Source organism: Neodothiora populina (assembly GCF_041146345.1).
Source record: "Neodothiora populina strain CPC 39397 chromosome Unknown canker_contig_15, whole genome shotgun sequence".
Lineage (NCBI taxonomy): Eukaryota > Fungi > Ascomycota > Dothideomycetes > Dothideales > Dothioraceae > Neodothiora > Neodothiora populina.
The window spans coordinates 2,870,833-2,897,568 of NW_027191413.1; the positions used below are offsets into that span (position 1 = coordinate 2,870,833).

Sequence of the window (26,736 nt, forward strand, 5' to 3'; positions counted from 1 at the left end):
GGACTGGATCGTAAACACATGGGGATCAACTCTGCCTCAATCGACGACGTGTCCGTCTTGGTCCTGTAGAGTCCCAGTCCAGCAGTCGACTCTTGCGTAACTTGGATACTCTTTTGTAAAGACAGAGGTGCAACGCTCATAGACTTGTCAGCGCAGCTCGTTGTCGGTCCGTCTCCGTCCATCGAGAAGGGTGAACTGGCCGAATTTGAACCCTCGTGAGCGAAAGAAGAGTATAGTTCCGAGTTCCATGCAGGGACGCCCGAGGACGTATCATGCTCGTCAGCCGACTTCATGGAATCGACATCATGCATTTCTTTCCCATCGTTACGATACCTAGAGCCACAAAGTGAGGGCATGGAAGGACTTGGGGTGACATGCAAAGCAAACGGCGGCGACGAACTAACTCCATCTCGTCGAAAGGCGTCATCATCGTCGTCATTCCATTCGCCCGATGGACGCGTAAACGCTATAACAGGCATAACAACACTTTCATCACTTACAGTCGACGCTTCGGCAGCTTCCTCCGTCGAAAGATTGGAGACTCCGAGCATCAGAGACTTCTGTGACGGTGACCCTGTCTTCGTCGGCGATGAGTGACTCGATGTCGCTCGTGATGATGCTATGCTGCTTGTCGCATAAAACTCTTGTTTGAAAGCAGCGAGAGACAGCGTCGGCGAACCTGGGGTCAACGAAGCTCTGAGACGCGTGGGTGTCAGGGTTGGTATAGGTTCGAGCACAAGAGGAGCGACATGGTCACTTCGTTGTGCATTCTTCATCGTCCAACCATTCGTACAGTGTACTTCTTCATTCTCTGCCCCTGCTTTCGTATCATGATCACATTCTTCTTCGAGTATTTCGTCCATAGAGAACGGACTACCCGAGCGTTTTGTCGGTGGTCGGAGACACTGAGAAGGGCCGAGTACGGTGGGCGCCAGCGTAGAGATACGGACGCAGTTTTGTCGTTTATGGCCTTTTGTCACTCGGCGGGACGTGGGGCTGCCTTCGAGAGCAGAAGGTTTCGTGGGTACTTTCGAAGAGGTCATTGGCAGACTTTCAAACCGAAATGGTTGCGTTTCCCCGCCTGTCGATCGACGAGGTGGAGACAAGGAAGGTGTCATCTCTGGTGGGTCGTCCTTCGATTTGTTTCCCTGGACGAAGTTCTTGGTGTTCGTTTCTGCAGGTGATCCATGAATTGACACCCTTGTCTGCTTCACACCACCGCTCGATCTCCTCTGAGGGTTTGTCGGCGTAGACACCAGACTCACACTTCCATTACTATTCAGTGACATGTCGGAAGCAACGCGCTTCACGCTCAGCCTTTCTGCGACCCCGGTTCTAGGATTCGATGACCGCTTGTCATCGAAGGCGAAAGTGATGCCGGTAGAGCTGTCTAGAGATAAACGAATGCTCGTGCTTGATGTTATCTTGTCGTTGGTGTTGCTAGGTGCAGAATCAATACTTCCTCGCAACGAACTGCGTAGACTGTCTTGTGGCCCTGTCTGAGTTCGTGCTTCCGAGGACTTTATAGACGCCGAAAATCGCTTCGCAGACTCCTCTAGTTTTCGTCTTGTCTCGTCCAGTATCTTAATCCTCTTGTGGTACTGCTCCGACGCAGACAAGGTGGGAGCGTGGGACGACAAAAGTATCATTTCCCAGTTTCTCTCTGGGCTGCTGTTCACCGAAGTCTCGTTGCTGCCGTTCACTATTGTCGTAGCTTTCGAGGTAGAAGAAACCCGGTGCTGACTGGCATAAGCGGGATCCGTAAGTCTTTTGGGTTGGATATGCACAGCCAAGGGAGAAGGAAGAGGAGGCAAAGGACCAGTGGGCGCAGGCCCGACTACGTGGTCTCCGAAACTCAGAGATCTGTACCTATATCGATTTGGCTGTGTTGACGGGCTACGTGGTCCACATCCCGGTGGACTATTATACGAGGTTGAGGCATATTCTGATTCCAGGGGACTGGCGAATGCACCAATACTTTTCGAGCGAGGAGCTACGCCTTTCCGCGCTGGCGGGACAAAGTTGTTCGGAGATTGCGCGTGTGATCTTACAGAAGTACTGTGGAGGGCACTCAATGATGAAGTCTTCATTGGTCGTCTGCTTCGGCTGCTGTCTGGTGAAAGATCCTGTCCGTTCCCAGCTAATTGAACGCCTTCTTCTATCACACGGGACTGAGCCCGAGATGGCGGCTGAATGTGGATGATAGTTGTCATTGTGGGCTTGGAGGACATTTCAGGACACGTCCTTGGACTTTCGATAATGGCTGACATGGGATGAATCTTTTTGTAGCGCGATGATAAACGATTAAGACGGGAGCGCTTCAATGCTTTCACCACACCTGTTCTCTTGGTGTCTTCGTCTTTGTCATCGTTGAACAGCAAAGCGGGACGTAGCCTCTTGGGAGAGGAAAACTTGGGAATGTGGCAGATCTGCTCGGTCGAGGAAAGTGCATCATAGCTTCCGGCCGAATTTCGAGGAGCAATTATGCCTGTCAGTCGAAACGGTCTACCTTGGGCTGCAATCTCGGTGCTTCGAACTTGTGAGGTGTCGGCCTGGCCGGATCCATTCTCGATTTCAACAACCGAGCGTGTACAATTCTTAATGTATAGCTTCGTTATGACGACTGCAAATGCTACGAGGAAGAGTGCACCGCCACCTGTTGCGATGCCCACGATTGCTGCTTGACTGAGACCTGCCGTTGTCCCACTCAGCTTGATAGATTCATTCAGGAGACCTGATAGTGTATGCCACGGCCTTGTGAGTCAGCTGTAGCGATGTGGATGGCAATATTCCACTGATTTGCAGCCCATCGAAAATGGCGACGAGCTGGCAGCCGAGTACAAACCTCTTGTCGAATTGTCTGCTCGAGATTTGTAGATAGCAATTCCGCTGCTCGCCAAAACTCGATTTACTCCCATCGAGAGATGTAGCATGTGTACGCAACACGTAGCGTTGCCACAACAAACGTAGAGGAATGCTTGGGGCCACCATGGTCGCGGGCTCGATTCATGTTCGAGGAATGCAGTGGTATTGGGCCCTTTGGCTCTTTCTTGTCCTGAAGACTCTGTGGTTCTACAAGACTAGAAGTCTGTGCATCATTTCTCAAGTCATTGTAATTCGTCTGATATGTTGATACACAGCAGGCAGAAGAATGGCGGTCCTACAAGAAGCTCAATAAGGTCACCAAACACGACCTACCTGCATTGGTCTGCTCCACAAGTAGCAACATTAAGCCACGAAGAGCACAGAACTAGATTCGCTATTGTGTCGATGCCTGCTTGGTTATGGTATTCTCTTCGGTACCTGACGGAAGCCCTGAAAGACCCTAGAAGTACATAACAGAAGGTGCGTGTTGCGGCAACGACGGCAATGATGATACATAGCTCTAACATGATGGGCCGGCCACGGAAAAAAAGCTCACGCAAAGCAAGCTCCAGACCACGGATGAGACTACACCCCACGCATAAGTGGTAGAGAAAGTCACAATTGAGTCGTCGCAGTCGGAAGGTCAATCGTGATCGTGATTAATGCTGCATCAACCCAGGAAGATCTGGTTTGACATGCGACGACGACAGCTCTCAACCGATCGTGTTTGTGCTCAAGCCTGTGCCTGGAGTCTGAGCTTCTAACCCTAAGGTATTCAGGAACAGTGATAAACCAATCACAACGACGACTTGCGTACGTTCTCGGGTGACCTTCCAAACAATCAGGTAATTGTATGAACCATTTTCCATTGCGTCGCTCTTTCCGGGGGTACGTGTCGTCCGGATCGTCTTTTGGGTGCGATCAGCATGTGGGGAAAAATTGTTCGATCCGACTTGGACACGCAAACTAGGTAAGTTTCTCATCCAGCTTCTCAGATAGACTGGCCTCGGCCTAGGCTAGTCGTTGGGTACCTTACACAATAATCTTTGATCTCTGATGTGACGTCCAAACGGAGTGAGAGCCGAGCCGCGCAAGAATTCTTTATCGATGATGTGAGCGGTGCCCTGGGCAATCCAAGACGACAAGGTGCAGGAACCCGAGAAGCTTGAAGACGGATTTGCTTTCACAAAGTCTGTTCTCCAGCCACCACTACTGTAGCGTCGGCTGCTTAAGGATTCTACCTTTTCCACCGAACACGGGGGTTGGTGCCACAGTACAACAAACGTCATGCAGTCTTGGATGTTTGTGGCTGAGGCATCCTAGGGCGACGATAGTCTCTGCGATACCTTTCGCTACAAGTAAGCAGACCGATAAGCTCGTCTACCCCATAACGGATCGTACCCATAGTGGATCGCTTCGAGCTGCGCAACTTCGGACTCACTCTATGTAATTATAATACAACCATTCAATCAATTTGCCATTCATGAAGATATGTCTCTATTAGATGGCTAATTATCGCTCCTACAGCCTTTTTTACCTCAGATTTCTGCTGTTTTGTGGCTTTCTGTACCTCACGAGCTTCTTGTTCAAGCTTTGCCTTCCGAATGTCCTCAATATTCGCAAAACGCGTATTTGGATCAACTATTACTCGTCTACGTAATCCTGAAGAAGCTTGTTGTAGTTGTGAGCCTTGTGTCTGTATTCGCTGTTGAAGAATAGCTTGCGTCGTCGTCAACTGAGAGATTGCTTTACCAGCTTTTTGTAGAATCAATCTCATGTCTCTTTCAGTCGCTCGATCTGCCTTCCAGCTCTTTCGTAAGCTCTGTACGCTACGATACAATTGTTGTGAGCTCTTTGGAGTACAAATAGCAGGCTCAAGAGTCTGTATCTTGTCTGGAGGTGTAATTGGACGAATAGGTTGTTGCTTGACTTGTGACGACGTCAATACCTTGTCTGGATTCCATGGAGAGAGCCCTGCTGCCTTCCAGCCACTTCGAATAACTCTTTCTGTCAATGCCTGACGTCGTGCGAGGCTATAGCATTGGATAAACCGTTGTTTCTTAACTGGTGCTGCGTCGTCGAGGTGAGAGAGCTCAGAAATGCCTTTTCGATACGCGTGCTTCAACGGAGAGAATACTCCAAGATCCAATGGTTGTAAGACATGAGAGGTATGAGCTGGAAGGAATACGCAGTAGACTTGGTTTGTTCTACAAGTCCAGAGAAAGTCGATATCAATATGACTTCCGTGTCCATCCATAAGCAAGATTCGCGTAGATGGTGTCGCTGGAGTTGTCTGAGGGAGAAACACGTATCGCAGCCAGTTAATTGCAATATTATTCGACGTCCAGCCATTCTCAGAGGTTGTATACGTCCAGTCTAGACAATCCTCTTCAAACCAGCTGCTCTGTGGCTCTTTGCCTTTGAAGATAATCAAGGGCTTAATTGCTTGTCCAGTCATTGATATTGCCTCGAGAATAGATACCCATTCTCGCGTCTGTGGACTCTTGACATAAGTACGTCGCTTTGTAGAGGCAGCAAGTACTTGGGAATTGGTGCACACACCTAATGCGATTCCATGCTCATCCATATTCCAGATATTCTCGCGTTGTACTTGGTATTCTTGTTCGATTTGCTTGAATCGGTCGAAGAAGTCCTGGATTGCTGTCTGCGAGGTGCCATTGATTCTACAGGCCTCAATTCTACGGCCTATAATAGAGGCGACGCGTGGATTCCGCTTGATGAACTTTGTAATCCATTGAGTACCTAAGGGTTTGGTGTCACCACAGAGGCGAAGCACGCGAATAGCCATATCGCGAGCACGTAGATGCGAGGGTGGATATCCTTGCTGATCTTGCTCCAGGATCCAGTCTACAAGGAAGGCCTCTTGATCTGGAGCCAATCTCTGTAATTGTTCTCGACTTGCTCGTCGAGTAGTGCCGCCGTCGCGTCTACGACTAAGGGTGGTATATGGTACGCCGAATTCACGCGCAACACCTTTCATTGATTTTTCAGGGTGCTTTTTGAGTTCTTTGAGAGCAAGTTGAAGCATAGCCTCGCGTTGATCCATTGTAATTACGTAGTTGTGGTATAGAAAGTAGATAATAGACAGAAAGTATGGTAGAACACGCGACGCGAAAGCGATCCACTATGGGTACGATCCGTTATGGGGTAGACGAGCTTAAGATAAGCACCAGCCACTGCCACTCCGGTATGGGGTTCGGTTTCATCTGTGTTCGTGTCAAGTTGCATATTTACTGGCATTCTACCATATTTAACCGGATACTGCCCCTCCATCCCACCATGAGAAAGGCTAAAAGCGCAGGCTAGGTAAATATACTGATATGGTCACTCTGGCTGAATGCGACCTGAGATGGACCTGTATATTTGTCTTAAAGTCCATGTAAACATCAAGAGCTTCCTGGAAGAATCGTACTATTGTCACTCCCCTCAGCTGAATCAAACGTGCTATTTGTGATCAACAAGAAATTACTCGCAATGGATACCGCCTTGACCAATGGAGTCTTCTCCAAGAACAACACCGTTGCACCAAAAAGTGATCGTGTGCTACCTCTGTTTTCACTCAAAGGAAAGACCGCAATAGTGTCTGGAGCTGGTGCAGGCATCGGACTTGCCATAGCTCACGCGTATGCCGAAGCTGGAGCGGATGTAGCGATATGGTACAACAGCAACAAGAGCGCCATTGACCGGGCCGCAACGATCGAAAAGACATATGGCGTAAAGTGTATGATCACGCGGGAAGAGTGAAAACGCAAACAGTCGCAGATTGGTTGACCATACCCCGCAGGCAGGGCATACCAGGTCGATGTAACGGATGAAGCTGCGGTCAGACAAGCTGTCAACGACAATGTCAAGGAGTTCAACGGTCGTCTCGATATCTTCGTCGCAAACTCTGGCATCCCTTGGACACAAGGCGCCGCAACTGATGGAGAAGTATCCCACTATCGCAAGGTCGTCACTACAGATCTGGACAGTGTATTCTATTGCGGCCGAGCGGTGGCCGAGATTTGGCGCAGACAAGCGCGGGAGGGAACTGATCTGAATGGAAAGAAACTCGGAAACTACACACTGGGAAGCTTCATTGCCACAGCTTCAATGTCGGCCCATGTTGTCAATGTACCCCAGCTCCAATCCGCCTACAACGCCGCCAAAGCTGGCGTGATGCACCTCAGTAAGCAGCCCGTTCATTCTGTTCGCAATCACGAAACATCAACGGCATGATGCTGATACGTGCACAGCAAAATGCCTCGCGGTTGAGTGGGTGCAGTTTGCACGCGCCAACACAGTTTCGCCAGGCTACATCAACACCGAGATCACGGACTTTGCGCCTCAAGAGATGAAGGATATGTGGCGGAGCAGGATCCCAATGGGGCGCGAGGGAGAGACTAACGAGCTCAAAGGCGCGTTCTTATATTTCGCATCGGACGCGTCTTCATACACGACCGGTAGCGATCTACTCGTTGACGGAGGTTATTGCTTGCCTTGAGTCATACTAAAAAATGCCTGCTCGAGAGCGGCGGCATTGCCTGTGGGGGTTTAATTGAAGTACTATGCGAACAAGCCTGCGCTGGGAGGCGGGATCCACTATATCAGCAAAGTAATCGGACCTTTGGGTACAGGTAAATGGACATAACTAGAGCGATAGAGATAGCTCGCGGCCGACTCGTACAGAGAGCGCGCGCGCAGTCATGTATATAGAAAGAGCATGTCGCTAGCTGTGCGCCGAGAGAAATGCAATTTCCTCTGAAACTACGCCATCGCATCAGCTCTGAGTGACAGGAGAAGATAAAAAAGTTTTCAGTAGATCCAAGGTGAGCTTCACCGCTCGACTGAACGTTTTTGCTATATTCAAAAGCACTCATGAGAAAGTTGCATCGCTCAAGTCCGAGCAATTGATATCCCTCTCGCAGCATTGGTTCAATATATTTAGATCAGAAGGGAGGTAGCAAGTCAGCCAAGACTGCAACGGCGCCGTATCCGAGTAAGGGGTCGCACCGTATGGACCACGATTGCAGATCATCTCATGCACGAGGACAGTATCAGTTAAAGCCGGGAGTTATATACGGAAAATTCTCGTAAAGTATTGTGAATAGCAAGCAAGCTGCCACGGTAGCTCAAGGTAGATGATAGTAGTGGAAACTGTGGCGACGAAGGTTGCGAGCGTGCGCGAACGTGCAACACCTTTCTTTCTTTCTTTCTTCCTTTCTTTCTTTCTTCTTCTTGCTCTTCGGTAGACCCTGGCAAATGAATGTGTGTGTTGCATTCGTCTGAATAAGGTAAGCATAGTTCTGTCGAGCAAAAGCCGTTCAACGATTGCCAAGATTGAGTTCAAGGTATGCTAAAATGGCTGCTCGTCAGCCGTGAAGCAAATCGAACGATCAAGATCCCAGCTGAGTTTCTGCTCCCGGGTCAAGATGGACACCCGTCTGGGGCAGCAACCTAAGGTATGAACACGGGTGAAACTTTAGTGAGAGAATGACGAAATAAGCGGCGCATTGGTAGGACTGTTACAGCGCACGCCTCTGGTTTCATATTTTCACATGTTCCCATGGAAAACGAGAGTGATTAGGACAAAGCTAAGGAATCGCAAATCAAGGCAGCGGCCGTGGATTTCATGATAAGGGCCGGGATAATGACAGGCCAGTCGAGAAAGACAATCGGGGCGGGGCATAGTAAACAGTCGGTCTGCATCAGTGCTAGATAGACAAGGTCAAGTGAACGTTGATTGAATCTCTAGCCGCAGCATGACTTGCAGCACACAGTACAACGATAATGAGATCCCTCATCGGCCAGTCGTTGAGGGTGTTGCAGGAAAGAAAGGGTGATTGGCTATCGGCCGAGTGTGTGATTTAGTGGGAAAAGTAAAGATCCGTCGAAGCCGGAGGGGGGAGAGATGGTGGGCAATGTGCATAGGGCGACGGGGTTCATGCATAGTGCTATCACGACTTATGCCGAACGAACCCCATAAGAAGTGAGCGACAAGATGTGATACACGACATACGCACGACACACGAATACTCAGCAGCAGCACGCGGCGGGTTAAGATGGGGTGAAGCAGCAGCAGAAGCACACTAAAACCAAGCAGGCCAAGGGTAAGACACCGAGTCGAGACGCGGTGATGGATGGGATCATCAGAGTTTCAGTGACGATTTGCGCGACTTTGGGGGTGCGAGGGACTCTGGAGTGGTTCGTAAGGTTTTGGCGTGAACACGCTAAGACGAAACCGCAAAACGTGGTGGTGAGAGGTCAAGGACACGGACCCACGTCTGCCGCTCTTTAGGAAGCGGCAGCGGACAGGAAAAGACGAGGGAAGAGGGCACGATCTGTGGTCTCCACACAGCTAAGGCAAGCAAGCGTCAGAGAGTGAATTGTTGCTAAGTAGTATAAGCACTCGGGGGCCCGCCGGGGTGTTCGTTGGTTCGCAGAGACTCGAGGAAGAGATAGAAGGTCCATACCTGTTCGTCTCCCATATAATTCCAGTTTGTATTGCACTTCAGGAGACCAAGCCTTTCCCGCTCGTCCCTCGATAGCTGCGAATTGCACATCTTTTGATTCCCTCTTTACACTGTACATATCATCACAGTACTCTTGTTACCTGGCTGCAATATCGCGCGCATCAAGAAGCAGAACCCTGGCGCAACATCAATCCCTACCTCGACTTCCACTCATCCACTGCAAATCTACTAGGTTGTTGTCACCGTCTTCGTTGTCGTCGTCAGCAGCAGCAGCAATAGCAGCAGCAGCGACTTGTTGTAGTTGTACAATCTACCACAGCTACCAATCAAGCGCAGCCATTCTCAAACTCGCTGGCAGGCTTTCTGACAAGATAACCCCAGCCGCGGTCTCGCCAGGCCTGTTCCTGATCAGACCAGTCTTGTCCGGATCAGCCGTGGACCGCTCATCATTGGCAGATAATCGCACGACAAGCATAAGGTACCCAAGTCCAAGTCCGCAATTGCGCAAGCATCAGCAGCAGCAGCAGCATCATCAGCATCAGCGGGGTGCAAGCGACGAGGAGGGTTCATAAGCTTCGCATCTTTCCAGGATCCTACATATCCCAGACTTTTGTTGTGCTGAGTTGCTGCATATCGCTGCATAAGGCACATCCCTACTTACCGTAAAGTACCTGCTATCGTACTTGACGTACCCGCCACTCTTTTGCCTTTTCGTACTCGTACTGAGTAACCAAGTACCCGAAAACGTTGGTTTGTACTACTTGTACATCCCCGCAAGCCTTAATTTTGCCTTGCAGAGTTGCAATCAATCATCAGATCTTGTTCTCCAGACCTGCTTCGCGATTGAGGCTTTAGGCTCACGGCGGCTTGAGATTTGAGATTGCAGAGAGAGACCGACGGAGAGAAAGGAAGATAGAAACAAGCTCGCTCAGAGCCGGGCAGGCTACTCGCAAAGCACAAGGACCAGGCCGGGTAGCATCAACAAGCATCAAGGCAGTGGAGAGCGAGGATATACAAGTATCATTATACTCGTCCCGCCCGTCGACTGTACTTGCATCCGCTTGTCGCTGCAGTCCGTCTTTGCTGTATCCAGTATCCACAGTACTGCAATTGTACACCAAACCCCTCCGCCGAGCAAGTGGGGTAGAGTGCAATTTATCCATTGTCTATATTGACAGCGGACAACACATCGAGAAGCACAGGCAGCGCACGATTCACCGATTCACCAATTCTCAATTCTCACTTCTCGCTTCCTTGAAGCAAAGCCCCTAGCTCTGCACATCACAATTCGGCAAACACGCCAAACACTCCAATCGCTCTAGAAGCGGAAGGAACGTTGTCCAAGCAATTCATCATGGCAGCCTCCGTCGACTATCACCACACCCCCTCCTTCACCTCTTCCATACCCCATCGGCGGCCACTCCCCGCTGGAGCCCATCCTCAATTCCCGCCCGTCGTTGTCCAACCCGATCAGTTCTCGCACGCGCGCTCACGCACATTGTCGTCTAATGTTCTTCCCCCGAGCCCTTATCCTCAATACACAGCCTCAATGGTGCCGAACGTGCCTCCGCAATCCTCCAATCGACGGACCCTCTCCAATGCCACCACCTCTACCACCGCCTCGTCGAACGCCTCCCTCGGAACGCCGCCGTCAAACGCCCGACCGCTGTCACAAGCGCCCTCGTCGTATGCCTCTTCCATCCGCCGATCCACCTCGTCCCGATCTGGAGCCAGTCAGGGTCCGCCCGGCTCGTATGTAGCACTGCTCCGGAAGCAGAAAGCCACGGTCTGGTGCGACCGCGCACAGCACGAAGACCCCCGCCTGCTGGCACAGCAGAGAGCCGCCAAGATGCGCGCTCAAGCCGAAATGGTCGGTGGAGCCAAGTCACACCTCGCCACCGGCAGAAACCACAACTCGGGCAGTGGAGGAATCACAGGTGTTCGAAGCAAAATCCGCCATCATGGCGCCGTAAAAGCATCGGCATACTCTGGCGGTTTGGGCACACAAGGCAATCTCAGCGGCGCTGGTGTGCCAATGCGCTTGTCCGCTTCCGAGGTCGATGACGAGAAAAACTCGGAGAACGGCGAAGACGTGCACGAACGTCGATACCACCAGCGCAATGGCAGTGGCAGAAGCAGTCTTGGCTCCAATCATCGCACACAGAGCGGTCACTTCTCTGTCAACGGTGTAGTCGCCCCGACTCCCGGCATGGCGATTCGCACACGAGGAAGCAATGCCTCGACACCGCCAGGCACCAGCCCCGTAGATGCCCGTCGCAACAGCCTGCCTCTTTCCCAGCACATGCCCTCGTCGACCCCTACCTCGACCGCTGAAGAGACGCCCATGCCCGACATGTACGCCTCATCACGCGCTGACTACTTCACCCAACGGGGTAGCAACGGCGGCAGCGGCAGCAACAGCGGCAGTAGCTCCGAAGAGCGCTTTGGCGATGTCAGCGCCCTGCATCAGTACGGCGGACAGGCCGAGCAACAACAAAAGAAGACGAGTGACGAGCTCAGGAGAAGAGGCAGCGTCGACGATCGAACAATGACCATGAGCGGCGTCCGACTGTTCGTTGCCAATCCTGACATGGACAGTGATTGAATGACAACAGAAGAAAAGACGGACAAAGTGCACGAGATCGGCTAATATGTGCATGCATTGCGGCTGCTGGACCAGCCTTTTGAACTTTTATACACCCCAATGAGCGGTAATGATGACGGATGCATGATGTTGATCGGACGTGGAATGAGGACCTGGTTGGATTTCCTGCAAGAGAAAGAGAGAACAGCACCGACGGTGAGAAGAAGAAGAAGAGGAAGAAGAGTAAACAGCCGAAGCGCACAGCATAGAGTCAAGCAGGCATGTTCCTGCATTTATTCCCTTCTGCTTCGCCACCTTTTTCGTCGCTTTCCTTTTCCTGCATCTTGACATAACACCGGTTGTGGTGATGTCGAAGATGGCGAGGGAAAGAATGACTGACACATTTCCTTTTAATTATTCCCTTTTCTTGGAAACATCATTTGACCTACACTTGTTTTGTCAGTCGTTTGTTTCCTTTCATGGGTATACCACAACAGAATCCGGCGCAATATAGAAATTTCTCTTTAGCATCTTATCGAAACTTGCTCATCAACATGTCGCTCTGGTTTTCTCTCAGCTCCACCGTCTCTTGTCTCATTGTTCCATCACATTTCAATTCGTGCTTCTCTGGAGGGAGAAGAGGACAGTGCTTCCTGCATCTACTGTTGCTCGGCTGCATCGCTCTTTCCTTTCTCGTGTCCCTCTCTTATCTACTAAGTGCTAAGTGCGCTCAGCAGTCACTCACGATTACCTGCCCCATTTGTTTCACAAGCGTCACTGCCTTCCCAAGCAATTCGAGGGTAGACATAATATCAAATCAATCTACACCTATGACCCGCTGAGCATGTGGAATGCTCATGTTGGCGCTTGTCCTCTTCATTTCTTGCATTTCCGTGTTATTACTATGTTTATGAATTGGTGCAATTACAATTCACTAACTTCGCAATCATAATCTCGAGGAGTGGAGTTGGTGAATTCGTTTCAACCCAACGGAAGGGGGAAACGTGTATTGATTAAATTCATTAATAAAGAAACCAAAAGGACAAGACATCGAAGATGCATGAGGAAGACTGGACAGATGGTACCATGGGCACCAGACTCGACGATCTTCCGTGTATAAAAGGGCGCCTCCGTGTCTAAAGCAGGAAAGGGCTGGTGAATCGAAAGGAGAAGAACAAAGAAACAATCAAGGCCACCTACTCATATCTTCCGCCATTTCATCTCGCAGACATCTCCCCTGTACGCCGACAACCTCCCTCAGATACTCCAGAGTTGAAGGGTCCTCACTGAACATGCCCGCGCCCCGGATACCACACCTGATGTTCTGCGCCGCTCCCATCAGTCTGCCTCTGTCGTCAACACCAGACAACTTCAGTCTCAACTTCTCCTTATCTTTCCTGAGCTTGTCCTCTTTCTCTTTCTGCAGCCGCGCGGACTCTTTGTCAAACTTCTTGCGCTCCTCAGCCGACATATAAGTCCGGGACTTTTCTAGACGCTCGCGTTCGTCGTCTGCGTCCTCGAGCTGCTCGCGCGACTTCTGGGCTGTTTTGGCAGCTTTGTCCACGCCTGCGATCATGGATGCTGCATCTTGATGATGGAACAGCTCGGGCGTCACTGTCCAGCATCGGAAGCCTTTGTCTCGGCAGGTTTCGAGGATGCGCACATCGTAGGCTTGACAGCCGCCTTCTTGCTCGCGAGGCGCGATCTCATGGAGTAGGCGGTAAGCTGCGTGTCGTGTGAGGGCGAAGCCAAACGTGCAGAGGGGGTTTATGGATTTGTGCAAGATGCGCGTCTCGGTGCCGATGCCCAGACGAGTCAGGAAGCGGCGGGTGAATGTGTGCAGGCTATGAAGGGGCGGCACTGAAGGGTCCTCGAAGCTGGCTTTGGAGCGGATCTCGTCGTTCCAAGTTTCGGGGTAGAAGCGATCGCCGCAGTGGCCGAGATACATCAAATCCCACGAGGCATTGCCGGAGGTTTCTCCCCAGTAGCCGCCTGCTGAGGCAGTCGACATGAACGAGGATTCTTGCACAACAATGTTGCGGTTCTTGTCGCCACGAGAGGACGTCTGGTTGATTCCGGCCTCTCGAGCTGTCAGGGTACGAGCTGCAGCTGCCACGCGCGGCACTTGCTGCGTACGAAGGCGGATATCCCAGTCCACATCATCCTCGAGGATGAGAACAGTCTCGAGATCGGTCGAGAGGAACCAGCGAAGGGCGTTTAGGTGACCAAGCCACGCCAGCGCGGATCCTCGTGTCATGCGCGTCTCCTTTGGAGGCCTCCGTAGTCTGTCGACATCTTCGTCTGTCCAAGCTGGCTGGTCTGGGATACTAATGTTGAGGTCTGTTATGTATGCTGCAGCTAGCAGGCCTTGACGTCGAGGAGAAGTGGCGTGCGAGACAGCAACGATGGCGCCGAACTATAAAGGTTTCATGTCAGTCTTGTCATATCAAAGGAACATATACCAGCAGCTGCTTACCCCGAGAGTCGAGTTGGCCGGCTCGATACCTGGCGGTAGTGCCGGCTGTGTGATAGGCGCCTCCTCGACTATCGGCTCTTGCTCTTGTATTGAATCTGCAGGCACATGTCTGTGAAGGACGCCACGTTCTAGCCCAGATAATGAGGGTAGTTCGACCGCATCTCCTTTGGAGTATATCAAAAACACAAGAGCGCAGAATGCGACAATGACGAATAGTCGCCGTCGTCGTAGCTCCATTCCTTTGGCTTTCTGACTAGTACGTGAGGATAACGAAAACCTGGACTCCTTGCGGCTGTATCTCTTCAGAACATACAGGTCAAAATACGCCAGCGCAGACGAAACGAATGATATACACGGCGCCCAGTAAAGGAACAATACGAGAAGTGATACGAAGGTATGATAGTTGTTACATGAAGAGCAGCGAAACGGCTGACTGCGACTACTTACTTTACCTCCACTTCAACTAAAGGAGTAGACTACGGGTGGAGACTTGTGCGATCCTGTTATCTGCGCTATTGTCTACGGCACATGTACGCTTTGCAACGTCTTGCCTGGAAAAGTCCATGGGATGGTGGTTGTACGTTGCCAAGATGAGTGCATGTCGACCCTTTTCAGCTCCTTTTGGCTGTGACCACGCCTTGGCAAGGGGCGACTGTTTCTCTATAGTGTCTACTAACCTTTTATTAAGTTATCGATTTGCCGATCGTCTTTGCTTGAATGTACGAAGAATGTCAACGACTGTCTCTTGCATTGAATATAAATCTGCTTCCTGTCGTCTTGTTCGTCATGTGCGATCGTGGGACTTGGGTAAATGCGATAGGCAATCGTCGTTGGCATTCTGGGGCTAGACTGCAAGAAACAAAACGTTTGGTCGCAACTAACCCCGGCTCTAACAGTAAGTCCGTTGCATTGATAAATCTCTACTTAAACCCCTAATGGTCCCCCTTTTGCCTACAGCATGTACAAGTACCTGGGTTTGCTCATTTCTCCCAATGTTGTGGGCACTGTGATCTGATGCTGCACGACGGAGAAGTCAATTTCGATGCAGGCTGTCAACTTCATCCGATCTCGTCTATCACTGGACTCCAGCATTAAGCGCAGTTGGAGGAAGCCGATGACAAGGATCTCCCTTATACTGGCGGGGGATGGCAGAAGCCTGTCCGAATTTCCAGCCCGCAGCCTTTTAGGCTGATACATCGAGGCCTTATCTACAGGCCAAATAGTACAAGCCGTCCAAAGATCAAGCCCCGATAAGACCTTTGTACGACTATGGGACTCCATCTGTACATCTAATAGTCTGTCTGCCGAGTCGGATCTCGTGGACCTTTTATTGTAATTGTGGGGTAAGTGTTTTACAACGCATAATAGCTGTAGTGGTGCTTTTATCGTACTACTATTGACCCTCGAGCTCGATTCCTAGCTCTTCCATTCCTCACCCGTTGTAACCCCTGCCGCGTCTTGCTTTTTTGCTTATGTCGACATACACACGTACGTCCTCTGTTGTTCGCGTTTCCATCTGTCATTACAACATAGCAGTCATCCGGAAGATATTCCGGGATTTCTACTTCAAGTTTGTTGTGTTCTTATTTCATTGACCAGTCAACAAAACCGACGATTACTATGCCCTGGGGTATCAGCGAGGCAACCCCAGCCGACATTCCCACGATTACATCAATCTTCCTATCGGAGGACGAGAGCGCGAACCCCTTCATGCAATTATGTCTGGGTAGCGTGAATCGATATGCAGTCAACATGCGGCAGTCGACTCGCATCAGCGAAGCCCTCAACGATCCCGATACCAAGTACATGATCGCGCGTGACAGGGACAGCAAGAAGACCGCCAGCTTTGCGCAATGGCAGCTGCCGCGACCGCCGGGGGACGCTGTGCCAGAAATGGATGCTGACGAAGTGGTAAGAAAACTTTTGACTTGACTTTTTGCTTCGTTTCCCTTTTTGGCTCTGGAATCAGAGAGCGGAGAAGGAGAAGCCTCTCGCTCACTTTCGAGCTGTAGGAAGCCGAACACGATGCGTACAGGAAAGCACTCACGCCAGGCATGAACGCTGAGCTATGCGTGAGATTCAAGGATGAGATTGAGAGCTTGAGAGCGCGAGTACTGAAGGGGCGAAGTCACTACCGTAAGTATCCCATGTCTGACTCGATTGAAAGAAATGGCGTGATCCTTGTTACCATCTATATGGTTCATCCAACCCCAATCTTCCCATATCGTTGTAATGCCCCATATCACAGACCACTGGGGAGCAAGTAGCAGGAACATTATCATCTCGCTAGAGCCAAACTCACGCCGCTCTTCGCCGTATCTAGTCCTCATGAACCTCGGCACCGCGCACTGGGCCCAGCGCAAAGGCGCCGCCACATCGCTAGTCAGCTGGCCCTTCGCCATCGCCGACGAGACAAACACTCTGGTCTACCTAGACACGGCCATCGACGGGCCCGGACGCCAGCTGTACGAGAAGCTGGACTTCAAGCCCGTCGGAGAGTGCAGTATTGATCTTGCGCAGTATGGGGGCCAGGGCTGTCATGTGCATGTTGCTATGATTAGGTATCCTCAGGGAAAGAAGGATGAGGGCGTCGAGATGCCTGATTTCGGGGGTGCTTGATCTTGTGGGATTCTCATTCTTTCGTGCGACTGGCATTGACTTGTGGTTTTTTGTTTGTTTGTTTGTTTGTGTTGTCGAGGAAGGCTTTTCGGGAGCATAGCGTAGCGTAGCGATATCCACTGTTCATGACATGTTTCATCAATCACAGTCTGTCTCACTCTGCCGCAGCCAAAGTGCTCAAACTCACGCGTGACGAGCCTCGTAGCCAAGCTTCATCGATTTCGGATAATAGAGTCGTCGAGGTTGAGTACTGTAAATGCAGATCTAATCTTCTCACAGAAACGAGTATGTAGACAGGGTCGCCCTCCAGAATTTAACCATCTTGGTCCCTTGGCTGTTGAAGACGGGACAAACCACGCATTGCTCAGGCGAGTCGTAACACTGCCAACACAAACTACAATCTCTGTGAATGGGTTTACATGGCTTTGTATTCCGAGACAACGAAATATCCTGGTAGGCCGAATACATAGGACTATTTGGACCGGAAAGAGGTGTGGGTCTCTGGTCGTAATCGACAATGGCACCTGCACTTCATCACCTACGCGAGGCATTTTGCTACTTGTTGTCCATCGCTACTCTTTCCATCTTCTTTACTGCTAGGGAGAAGTATAGTCTCAAAGACTGCAATTGCGATGCCCGCGGTCGAGGTCGCATGATGACAGAAGAATGGAGCCTCGTCGACCAGGGAAAAGGTCCTTCGGCCGCTCAGGTTTTGCTATGTACGTCCTCGCTGTGGTCTGCCGCGTCGAGCTCCATGTTCTGATTCGCTGTGTCGCCTACCTGCATGACCAAAAGCAAGACAAGATCACAACAATGTTCTTTATGTCAAGGTCACAAGAGCCTGCAGCAGACGCAGACGGAAGGGCTGCCGAGGGTTCGTGGAGTTCGTTCGAGGAACAAGGACAACGTCCTGTGGGCGATGGACATGTAGGAGATGAAGTCCTCGAAGTGAAGTGGCGAGGTGCAACCGCGTCTGACCTACCTACAAACCCGGCCTTTGTCATCCGCTCAGTGGCGTTTTGCATATCCCATGTCGAGATGATTGCACGAGTCCGGTTCCACCATCGGCGTCTGCCGACTACGACTCACCTCCTCAGATGGAGAACAAGATAATTGTGATGGTTCGCTATCAACTTCCAAGACTATGAAGCGGGCGACCGAGGTCCAATACTCGATATCAAGCAATCGCCATTGGCGGAACAACTCGACGCCAGAGGGTGCGGATGGGTTGCTTATCTCAGAGGCTTGTGTTTCCAAGCCTGACGCCCGCGGATAGTCGAGACGAAGGTTCAACTGACACTGCTTGGCCGGATGAATCCTGGTCTTTCTTGTTACGCTGCGCGTCGGTGTTGTATTGGAAGAATGCAACTGTGAGACAGGTACCGATTCCTTGAGGGCAAGATTGTCAGAATCCGAAAGAGACCTGTCGAGATAACATTTGCGGCTCAATGAACCGAGTCACTGCAAAAGTGATATGCGAAGAGTTGTGACTGCCTTCAAGAACAGGTGACTCCAAGGTCGGCGTCTCCACCTATTCTACCCCTCTGTAGGACGGATGTTTCCGTCGCTGTCAAGGGTCTCCGACAAACAGCATATTGTCACGTTTGCCCGCATTCTTTTGCGGTTGAAGTGTTAGTCGGACGGAATCATTTTTACACTGGTACTGTGTACCTTGCTAGAGAAAAAGCACAAGTGATGTCAAGCATATCCGACGTCGCTTGGTTACATCAAGATTTCAACGTTTTTGCTTGGCGCATCTCCACCGAGACGGCGATATCATATCTCTTGATGGCAACAGGACTCACAATCGCAGTAAGCAAGAGCCAAATGTTATCAAGATTGTTTATCCAGATTACAATGAAGCAAGGCAAAGGGCGGAGGAAGGATAACATGTGTGTATATGCGAAAAGAATCCAGATAGTGAATGTCACCGGAGCTCACCGATGAGATTTCTAACGATAGCAGAAACAGTGTATGATTGGCGGTCGCAAAGTGTTCTCGAAGGTCCATGGCAAAGCCAAGACTAGATAAGCGCACTAGATAAAGCAAATAGTATCGCTGTTCGGGAAGAGCACACGAGATTACCTGCCGAATCAGGCAATTTGCGATGTGCTCTCCGAGGTCTCTCAGCCCACATGAAGAATAATATATTCAGGGCTTTTGCCTTCGACAAGCGGTGGATATGGTAGTTGGAAACTCTCTTTGTTCTTCTCCCCTTCTTCTCTCCTCCCCAATCGTTGGGGTAGCCAGTTGACCTCGTCTGGGCATTAGAGACTATCTGAATAGAGGTGTATAGACCTGCTTAGCCCAGTACTCTTGAAGAGTCAGGACTTTTCAGCCCCTCCCGCACAGACGAATTGAGAATGGCCTACGACGAGGAAAAAGGCTATAACCATGGCCAGCCTGAGGTTGCGCCAACGTACGATGCTGGCTTGAACAATGATACCAAGGCAGCTGATCAATCGGCATTCGATGCTGGTTCTGACAACAGCGCTGGTGTCTATGATGAAAAGGCGTCTACTGGCGTCCTTGGAAAGTTGCGATCTTTTGAGTTGACGCTCGATCGCAAACTCGGTATTGAGTCACATGCCGTCAACCGAGTCCTGCCAGAAGAGAAGTTCCCACAGCCATGGCATCAGCAGGCTACCATGGCCCTGCTCTGGGCAGGTGGTACCATGAACATTTCTTGCATGTCTACTGGCTTCTTGGGTTGGAAGTTTGGTCTCGACCTGAGCCAGAGTATCGCCATCACGGTCATGGGTACTCTTCTTGGTGCGATGGTCTCTGGATGGTATCTTCATGTCCATGTATGATCAATCTTCGAGTCTTTTGTTAATCTTCTTATCAGGTGTGCCACCCTTGGCCCAAGCACTGGTCTCAGACAAATGTCTATCGCCCGTTACAGTTTTGGATGGTATCCTACAAAGATTGTAGCCGCCTTGAACGTCATCTCCCAAATCGGATGGAGTAGTGTCGGCTGCATCACTGGTGGTTCTGCTCTTTCTGCTGTGTCTGATGGCCGAGTAAGCTCAATCCTCGGAATCGTCATTATTGCCGTGGGCAGTTCCATCGTCAACCTTTTCGGTCTCCGAGCAATCCTTTACTACGAGAAGTATGCTTGGGCTGTCTTTTTCATTGTGTTCATGGTCATGTACGGGGAGATGGCGCCCAAGGCAGACATCATGACCAAAACCGAGCTCAAGGGCGCCGATCTGAGCGGACAAGTCCTTTCTCTGCTCGCCGTTGTGTACGGGTCCAGCGTCTCCTGGTGTTCTATCGCCGCAGATTACTACGTCCAGTACCCTGTCACCACTTCCAAGGTCAAGGTGTTTACCCTCACGACTTTCGGTATCACCATTTCCACGTGCATTGGCATGGTTCTTGGTTGCTGTATTGGATCCGCGCTTGGCACTCACCCCGAGCTTGCCGATGTCTATAGAGACGAGGGTGTCGGTTTCCTCATCCAGAAGATGATGTTCCCCCGCGGTTTCGCCAAGTTTATTCTTGTCATTCTCGTCCTTGCAGGTATCGGCATGAACTGCATCAACCTGTACTCTTGCGCGCTTTCGGTGCAGCAGTTCGCGCGTCCTCTTGCTCGCATTCCTCGCTTCATCTGGACCATTGTGCTGTTCGGCGTCGTGGTTGGAATCGGTGCCGGTGGTCGCGATCACCTAAGCGAATATCTCGAGAACTTCCTCTCACTGCTCGGCTACTGGGGAACCTCGTTCTTCGCAATCCTCTGGATCGAGCACTACGTCTTCCGCAAGGGAAAGACGGAGAATTACGACCTCGACGGCTGGAACGATCCCAAGCGCCTACCCCACGGTCTTGCTGCGCTGGTCGCTTTCTTGGTCGGTGTCGTGGGCTGGTGCATGGGAATGGTCGAGACGTGGTTCACTGGACCCATTGGCGCGCTGATCGGCAGCGGAGGCGGTGATATCGCCAACGAACTCACACTTGGATTCACTATTATCTTGTACCTGCCACTGAGATGGTTGGAGCTCAAGTATATTGGAAAGTAAGGTACGAGCAAAAGGTGTTCACGAGCAGAACGAAAGTGCCTTTTGGAGTGGTTTTTGTTGGATTTGGAGAACAATATGATAAAATATGACATACTGGTATAGTGTAATGACATGACATGCACGGCGAATGAACATACGCTGATAAAACAAAAACTCTTTCCTCTATCCGATGGGAATGCTCGTGTGAAATAGCAATTGAAGATGACGCAGTAGACAATGCCTCGCTCGCTCAATCGATATACCAATCTGCCCCTAGCCAGAATCATCACCACCATCCAACATCTTCCGAATCGCCCCAATCTTATCCTCAATAACCTGCGCACTATCCGCCTCCTCAGCAAGACTGACCCTAAGACTCAACGCCGCCTCAGCAACATTAATGCTCGCCGTCTTGGCCGTCGTAGCCTCAACAACCACATCCATAGCGGCCGCGTACCTGTCCCAAAACTCGGTCGTCTGGTTCATGTAATTCGTCTGCTCGAGCGGCAGCGTCCAGATATGCGAGTAGTGCTTGGCGGCCTCGACGGTATCTCCCCACGCGCGCGTGCGGTTCTGGAATTCCGCCGCAGAGAGGGTAGACGAGGCGTTCAGCGAGCCGTACTGCAGCACCCATTCTTTCTCGATCAGATCCATCCAGTCGCTCATGAGGGCCGAGCGCACGTCCCTTGCGGTGCCGGGACAATGAACCAACATGTCGCCTCTGCGACCCTCGTAGAAATGCCGCATCGCGAGCCCCGGGTAGTCAACTACGAGCTCGTCGAAGTGCGCCGCGCGGAAGTCTTCGCCTCCCATGGCCATTTCGTACGTGTTGAACCAGGTCCGCGGCATGTAGACCACGCCGCTTTTCCAGCCGAGGTCGCGGTGGCCGCCGGAGGGTCGCGCGAAGGTCAGGCGCATGCCTTCCTGCTCGACGTTGCCACCGAGGTCGATCTCGGAGTGGCAGAGGGGAAAGGACATTGCTGAGGTCAGCATGGAGACTGACCAGGGGTGGACTCGGAGGAAGAAGACGCCGTTGTTCAGGCCGTTCCAGTCGCGTGTGCCAACGAAGTGCACGTGGGGGATGCTGGGTGGTGGGAGGAAGATGGAGAGTGGGATGTTGGGGTTGAGGATTATCGAGTCGGCGTCGGACCACCTGGGGTGTTTTTAGTCTACATGTTCTGGCTGTGGTTCTGAGGGTTGATTCTGGGAGACGGGGAATGAAAATGGGAGAAGACTCACATCAGCCACTCGGCTCTCTCGTCGACGTCCTTTTGTAGTTCCAACCCAAGTACAGACATGAGATAGACGAGTTTCGTCCAGAAGCCACAACCCTCGTCTTTGCGCAAAGCATAGAACTCGTAACCCCATCTCTGTGCGTGACGACGTTGGGACTCCAAAGCGCGCTCATATGCTTCATTGGGCTCGCCGAACAGCATCGATACTTTTGCTATCCGGTTGTAGGCTGGGTTAGGGGGCGCGATGAGAGACAAGGACGAATGAGCGGAAGTGGTGGAGGAAGAGGATGAATATGCAGAAAAGGCGAGCTTGAAGATGGTCATGCATATCAGAAGGACTATGACTGCTGTAAAAATGCTACTTGTGCGCTGGATTTGGATTCAGTGTCCATCTGAGCGACGTGGGGGACTACCAGACTTACTGCAGATAGTCAGTATTGCTCACGCAAAAAGACTGCGCTAGTAAGTGACGATCTCACCTCTTGGTCTTCTGATTCCAGCAGCCCATCCTCTCATCCAGTCAGCCCATGTGACTGCATATCGCTGGACATACGCCCGATAGCCAGGACGATGTTCGTTTTCGTGGTCGTAATTTCTATCGTGCTGGACAAGTTCGTGGGTAGTGTTTGTTCTATCCGTTTCAGCCTTGCTCGCTGTGTTCACGGCAGCCTCATCTGCACTCCCGTAAAGAGTGCCGGAGTTTTCTTCCGTCGGAACAGCTTGATATCGTGGTCCTGCCATCGAGGATCATTTGATCAATGAGAGATTGGCTTCCAGATAGCAAGACTAGATGAATGGAGACGAGGAAAATATGGCAGAAGATACATGCAAGACTGGACATGTAAATCCTGATGGACGGAAGCTCTACCCTTTGCCAGGATAGAAACCACAGGGGCCATTCTCGAGCGGTGAACCGGCGTAGGAGACACAACTCAAGATCGCGTGCAAGCCCAAGCTGGAATGGAAACCAATACTTGAGACATACTGTTGATGATCCCTTGCATATCGTAACGTTTCTATATCGGATGGATGAGAAGATATGGTCTGCAGGATATAACGAGGAATGCATGTAGCCAAAGGTAGCTATACGACACAGGGGAAAAGTCTCATCAGTCAACCATTTTAGGAAGATACCAGTGGGAACAGTCGACCGTCAATAATGCAAGACAGGCTCCAACATCTGCCGGTCTCTAGACGTGAGTGCAACATGTGCGGTATCACGGAAACAGAGAATATAGCATTGCCAGCGCCATCGGACGAGATGCGTGTCGATCCTTGATCTTGCCCATGGGATGTCTTGCCCTCTCCTGCAAGGACTTTGTGATTAAGGGTGCAAGATATCGTATTGCCATCAGAAAGGTAGAGGAGCCCAAACGAGCTATAGGTAACTGGTAGTGTTTTGTAGTACTCGTGTCAAGCCATATGAGCCCGACGCAAGAAGCTTCATTCCTTATTGATCCGCAAATCGCGCAATACGCAACTTGTTTCCCTCGGCGAGGAAGTGAATACCCAACGCTATAGTGTGAAGGATGTGGTGTTGCAGCAACACGAAATGAGGAATGCAAATCTTACCCAAGGAATGCGCAAATGCTCCTCACCCACCGACTCCTCACTTCCCGAATCCCTCGCTTCAGCCCCACACACAAAACTCACCCCTTTACCTCTCCCTCGAGTGGTGTGGAGCGGGCGTGATATCCAACACGGCATGGCCCTCGTGGTCGCACCCTGGAGAGAACCTCAGACTACAGTATCCAGGGACGACAGAGAGGGGGAGAGAAGCATCTCAGGCACATACACAAGCGTACTTCCTCGCCTTGCCTCTATCTCCGCTATTTACTCAATAGCATATATCCTTCTGCATATCTCCACGAGGATATATACCCTATAGCTATAATTTGAGATCCTCGAGCAGGCCGACCTAGTCAGTTTCTTGGACTGGAGACACGGTGTGCTCCACAGTGCCAGCGATGTCGTCGCTTTGCCAGGCCATGATTGGCGGTAGTATGCTGACGATTGTTGTCCAGGTTTGCAAGCTAGTAGCAGTAAGGGACACTCTGTCGAACGCACGCGTGGAATAATTGACGAAGGAAGGCGCGGGAATTGGCAACAGGCTCTTCACTTGATTGAGTAAGCTCAATTGGAAATTAGTATGGTGAACTCATAGTAACATGAAACACACCACAACAACCAGCAAAAGAGCCAACCACAACCATCTGGATGCAGAAAAAGGGTAATTGATACAGAAGAAAAGAAAGACAAAAAAGAAATAGTCACAAGATGTCAAGGCTCCAACCGCGATTCGAACGCGGGACCTCACGCAATTAGTGAACTCAGGGTGCAGCCCTAAGCGTGAATCATACCCCTAGACCATCGGAGCTTTGTGATTTGTGCTGTTGTGATGATGTAAGTCGATGGCTTCACTATAATTATCCTCTCGGACAGGAGAGAAGTGCTTTTTGCAGCGCTGGAATTGGTGGATCGTTAGTGAAATGTAGGTTTGGGATATATTGGTAGAATGAACAGAAAGTGTTGAATTGTAATATTCACATCGGTATATATTGTACATGATTCTTTTCCGGAAGAGGTGGAGTGAAGAGAAAAACAAAATCTGGTTCCTGCTCTCTTCACCCTGGACAGTATGCCTACTGTGTTGTCGCAGACGCCGCGGGAAACATGGAAAGGAAAAGGGCCATCGACAATCGAAAAGTATGCAATCGCACCAACTACTTGTTCTGGTCGTCCTTGTTGTTGTGCAGCTTCTTCCACCTCTGCTCGTACAAGTCGGCTTGTCTCAAAAACTCTTTGCTGCGAGTCTTGCTCTCCTTCTTTGCGGTGCTTCCGTTGAGCTGGGCGGCCTTTGCGACGGTGTTGTCCCTGAAAGTCTTGATGCCGTCACCGACGGTGTTCATGTTCTTGTAGAAAGCATCGACCATTCCTCCGATCCTGTCTTTCTCTTCCTGTGTAGGGAGGTTGGCGTTGTTGGCGCGGCCGCCTACAGTCTTGATGTTGGGGGCCTGGTAGCGCAGGCTTGCTCTTGCTTGAATGCTTTGGGCGTAGGGACGCGATGTTCCCTTCACGTCAATGGTGTTTGATGTCGTCGTGTCCTTGTGGTGAGGGTGAGGGCTTCTCGGGTCGGAAGGGACCAGAGGAGACATACCCAAAGCCTTGCGGACGGCGGGGTTTCTGAAGGTGGTGACTTGAGCGATACCAGAGATACCGGTGGTGGCGAGCCATAAATCAAGGTTGGCGGGCATCCATAGAGTAGAAATGAAGATGACACAAGGCATGACGTAAAGCATCAGCGGCTTCATTGCAGGGTTGGTCATGGGAGCACCTGACTCGCCGCCAAATCTGAAGACGGTGTGCATACTAAGAGCCATGACAGCAGGAAGCAGCATGTAAGGATCAGATTGGGTCAAATCGGTAAACCACAAAGCACCGCCGGTCTCGAGACCGGGGACGGGAAGGTTGGCCATGGCGCGCATCAGTCTGAAAGCACAGAAACCAAAGACACCCTGAATGAGGGCTGGGGTCAACATGGCCGAAGTGCTGATTCCGGCTTGCTTGTTGATAGCCTGTAGCTGAGCCCTGTAGCGTGCCATGCCGTCGTTGTCGCCAGCCTTCATGGCCTCCATCATCTTGGTGGAGAGAGGCTTGGTGACCGGTAGCATTGCAGCCTGTCGTGCGCCAATGTCGGACGATTTCTTGAACAGCGGCAGCAGACATAGACGGAAACAGACGGCAGTCGCGATGATGGAACCCCACCAAGGCATGCCCGAGTAGACGTGAATGTGTTCCAATGCCCACTCGATCATCGCGGTCGGGCCCCAGCCATAATCCAGTCCAATCTCTTTCAGGTAGCCAATCTGCTCGGGGATGCCGGTAAGGTAGGTGTCGCTAATGCCTGAGATGTCGAATGAAGACGTGGCTTCCGCCGCCGTGTTATCGAGAGGTCCTGGTATTGAAGTCGCCGTGGCATCGCTACCGGTCGCGGGAGTCGCAGTCGCTGCGGCTGGCGCAGCAGTCGATGCTGTCGAGGCTAGACGGGACTGAGCGGCGACAAAGGTCATGGCAGAAGCCCCAGCGATGCGGCTTGATCGCCATGATGATAGTGATGATGATCTGCTGGACGAGTTGTGTAGAAGAGAAGAAGAGAAGGCGACAGGCTGGCGGATGGGTGTCGTGACGTTCCTCGAGGAAGGAGCGGTGGAAATCTTTACCAGACGCATCAGTGGCTGCTGTCTGTATATGGAAGGGACAGAAATGGGAATGCAGAGAGACTCACAAATCTCCGGTTTATTCTGGCGGCCTGGCGTGAGGCGCCAGCTGCCGACACGAGACCTCTACTCGGCATCATCATTGCTGCTGCTGCTACTGCTGCTACTGCTTCTGTTGCTGCTACAGTTCTGCTTCACAATGTCGTCTCCGTCGTTCAGTTAAATCATCATTCCGGACATCTTTTCGATTCAATGCACCAAAGATT

At 51.2% G+C, this 26,736-nt stretch overlaps 6 protein-coding genes across 6 annotated transcripts; 4 read left to right on the forward strand and 2 right to left on the reverse strand.

Moving 5' to 3' along the window:
• Positions 1 to 6,360: 6,360 nt before the first annotated feature.
• Positions 6,361 to 7,369, forward strand: AAFC00_003316 (uncharacterized protein; the record flags this gene model as incomplete). The annotated part of the gene is made up of 3 exons (XM_069342773.1): positions 6,361 to 6,607; positions 6,671 to 7,054; positions 7,122 to 7,369. The coding sequence occupies 3 exons, from the start codon at positions 6,361 to 6,363 to the stop codon at positions 7,367 to 7,369; spliced, it is 879 nt and encodes a 292-aa protein (XP_069199276.1).
• Positions 7,370 to 10,692: 3,323 nt separating this feature from the next.
• On the forward strand, positions 10,693 to 11,943 carry AAFC00_003317 (uncharacterized protein; the record flags this gene model as incomplete). Its single annotated transcript, XM_069342774.1, has 1 exon — positions 10,693 to 11,943. The coding sequence occupies one exon, from the start codon at positions 10,693 to 10,695 to the stop codon at positions 11,941 to 11,943; it is 1,251 nt and encodes a 416-aa protein (XP_069199277.1).
• A 1,165-nt stretch (positions 11,944 to 13,108) lies between these two features.
• On the reverse strand, positions 13,109 to 14,635 carry AAFC00_003318 (uncharacterized protein; the record flags this gene model as incomplete). The annotated part of the gene is made up of 2 exons (XM_069342775.1): positions 13,109 to 14,338; positions 14,399 to 14,635. The coding sequence occupies 2 exons, from the start codon at positions 14,633 to 14,635 to the stop codon at positions 13,109 to 13,111; spliced, it is 1,467 nt and encodes a 488-aa protein (XP_069199278.1).
• A 1,383-nt stretch (positions 14,636 to 16,018) lies between these two features.
• On the forward strand, positions 16,019 to 17,017 carry AAFC00_003319 (uncharacterized protein; the record flags this gene model as incomplete). The annotated part of the gene is made up of 3 exons (XM_069342776.1): positions 16,019 to 16,309; positions 16,411 to 16,534; positions 16,722 to 17,017. 3 exons carry the CDS (start codon positions 16,019 to 16,021, stop codon positions 17,015 to 17,017), a joined length of 711 nt encoding a protein of 236 aa, XP_069199279.1.
• Positions 17,018 to 19,380: 2,363 nt separating this feature from the next.
• Positions 19,381 to 21,039, forward strand: AAFC00_003320 (uncharacterized protein; the record flags this gene model as incomplete). Its single annotated transcript, XM_069342777.1, has 2 exons — positions 19,381 to 19,808; positions 19,866 to 21,039. The coding sequence occupies 2 exons, from the start codon at positions 19,381 to 19,383 to the stop codon at positions 21,037 to 21,039; spliced, it is 1,602 nt and encodes a 533-aa protein (XP_069199280.1).
• A 3,937-nt stretch (positions 21,040 to 24,976) lies between these two features.
• Positions 24,977 to 26,613, reverse strand: AAFC00_003321 (uncharacterized protein; the record flags this gene model as incomplete). The annotated part of the gene is made up of 2 exons (XM_069342778.1): positions 24,977 to 26,467; positions 26,539 to 26,613. The coding sequence occupies 2 exons, from the start codon at positions 26,611 to 26,613 to the stop codon at positions 24,977 to 24,979; spliced, it is 1,566 nt and encodes a 521-aa protein (XP_069199281.1).
• Positions 26,614 to 26,736: the final 123 nt, after the last annotated feature.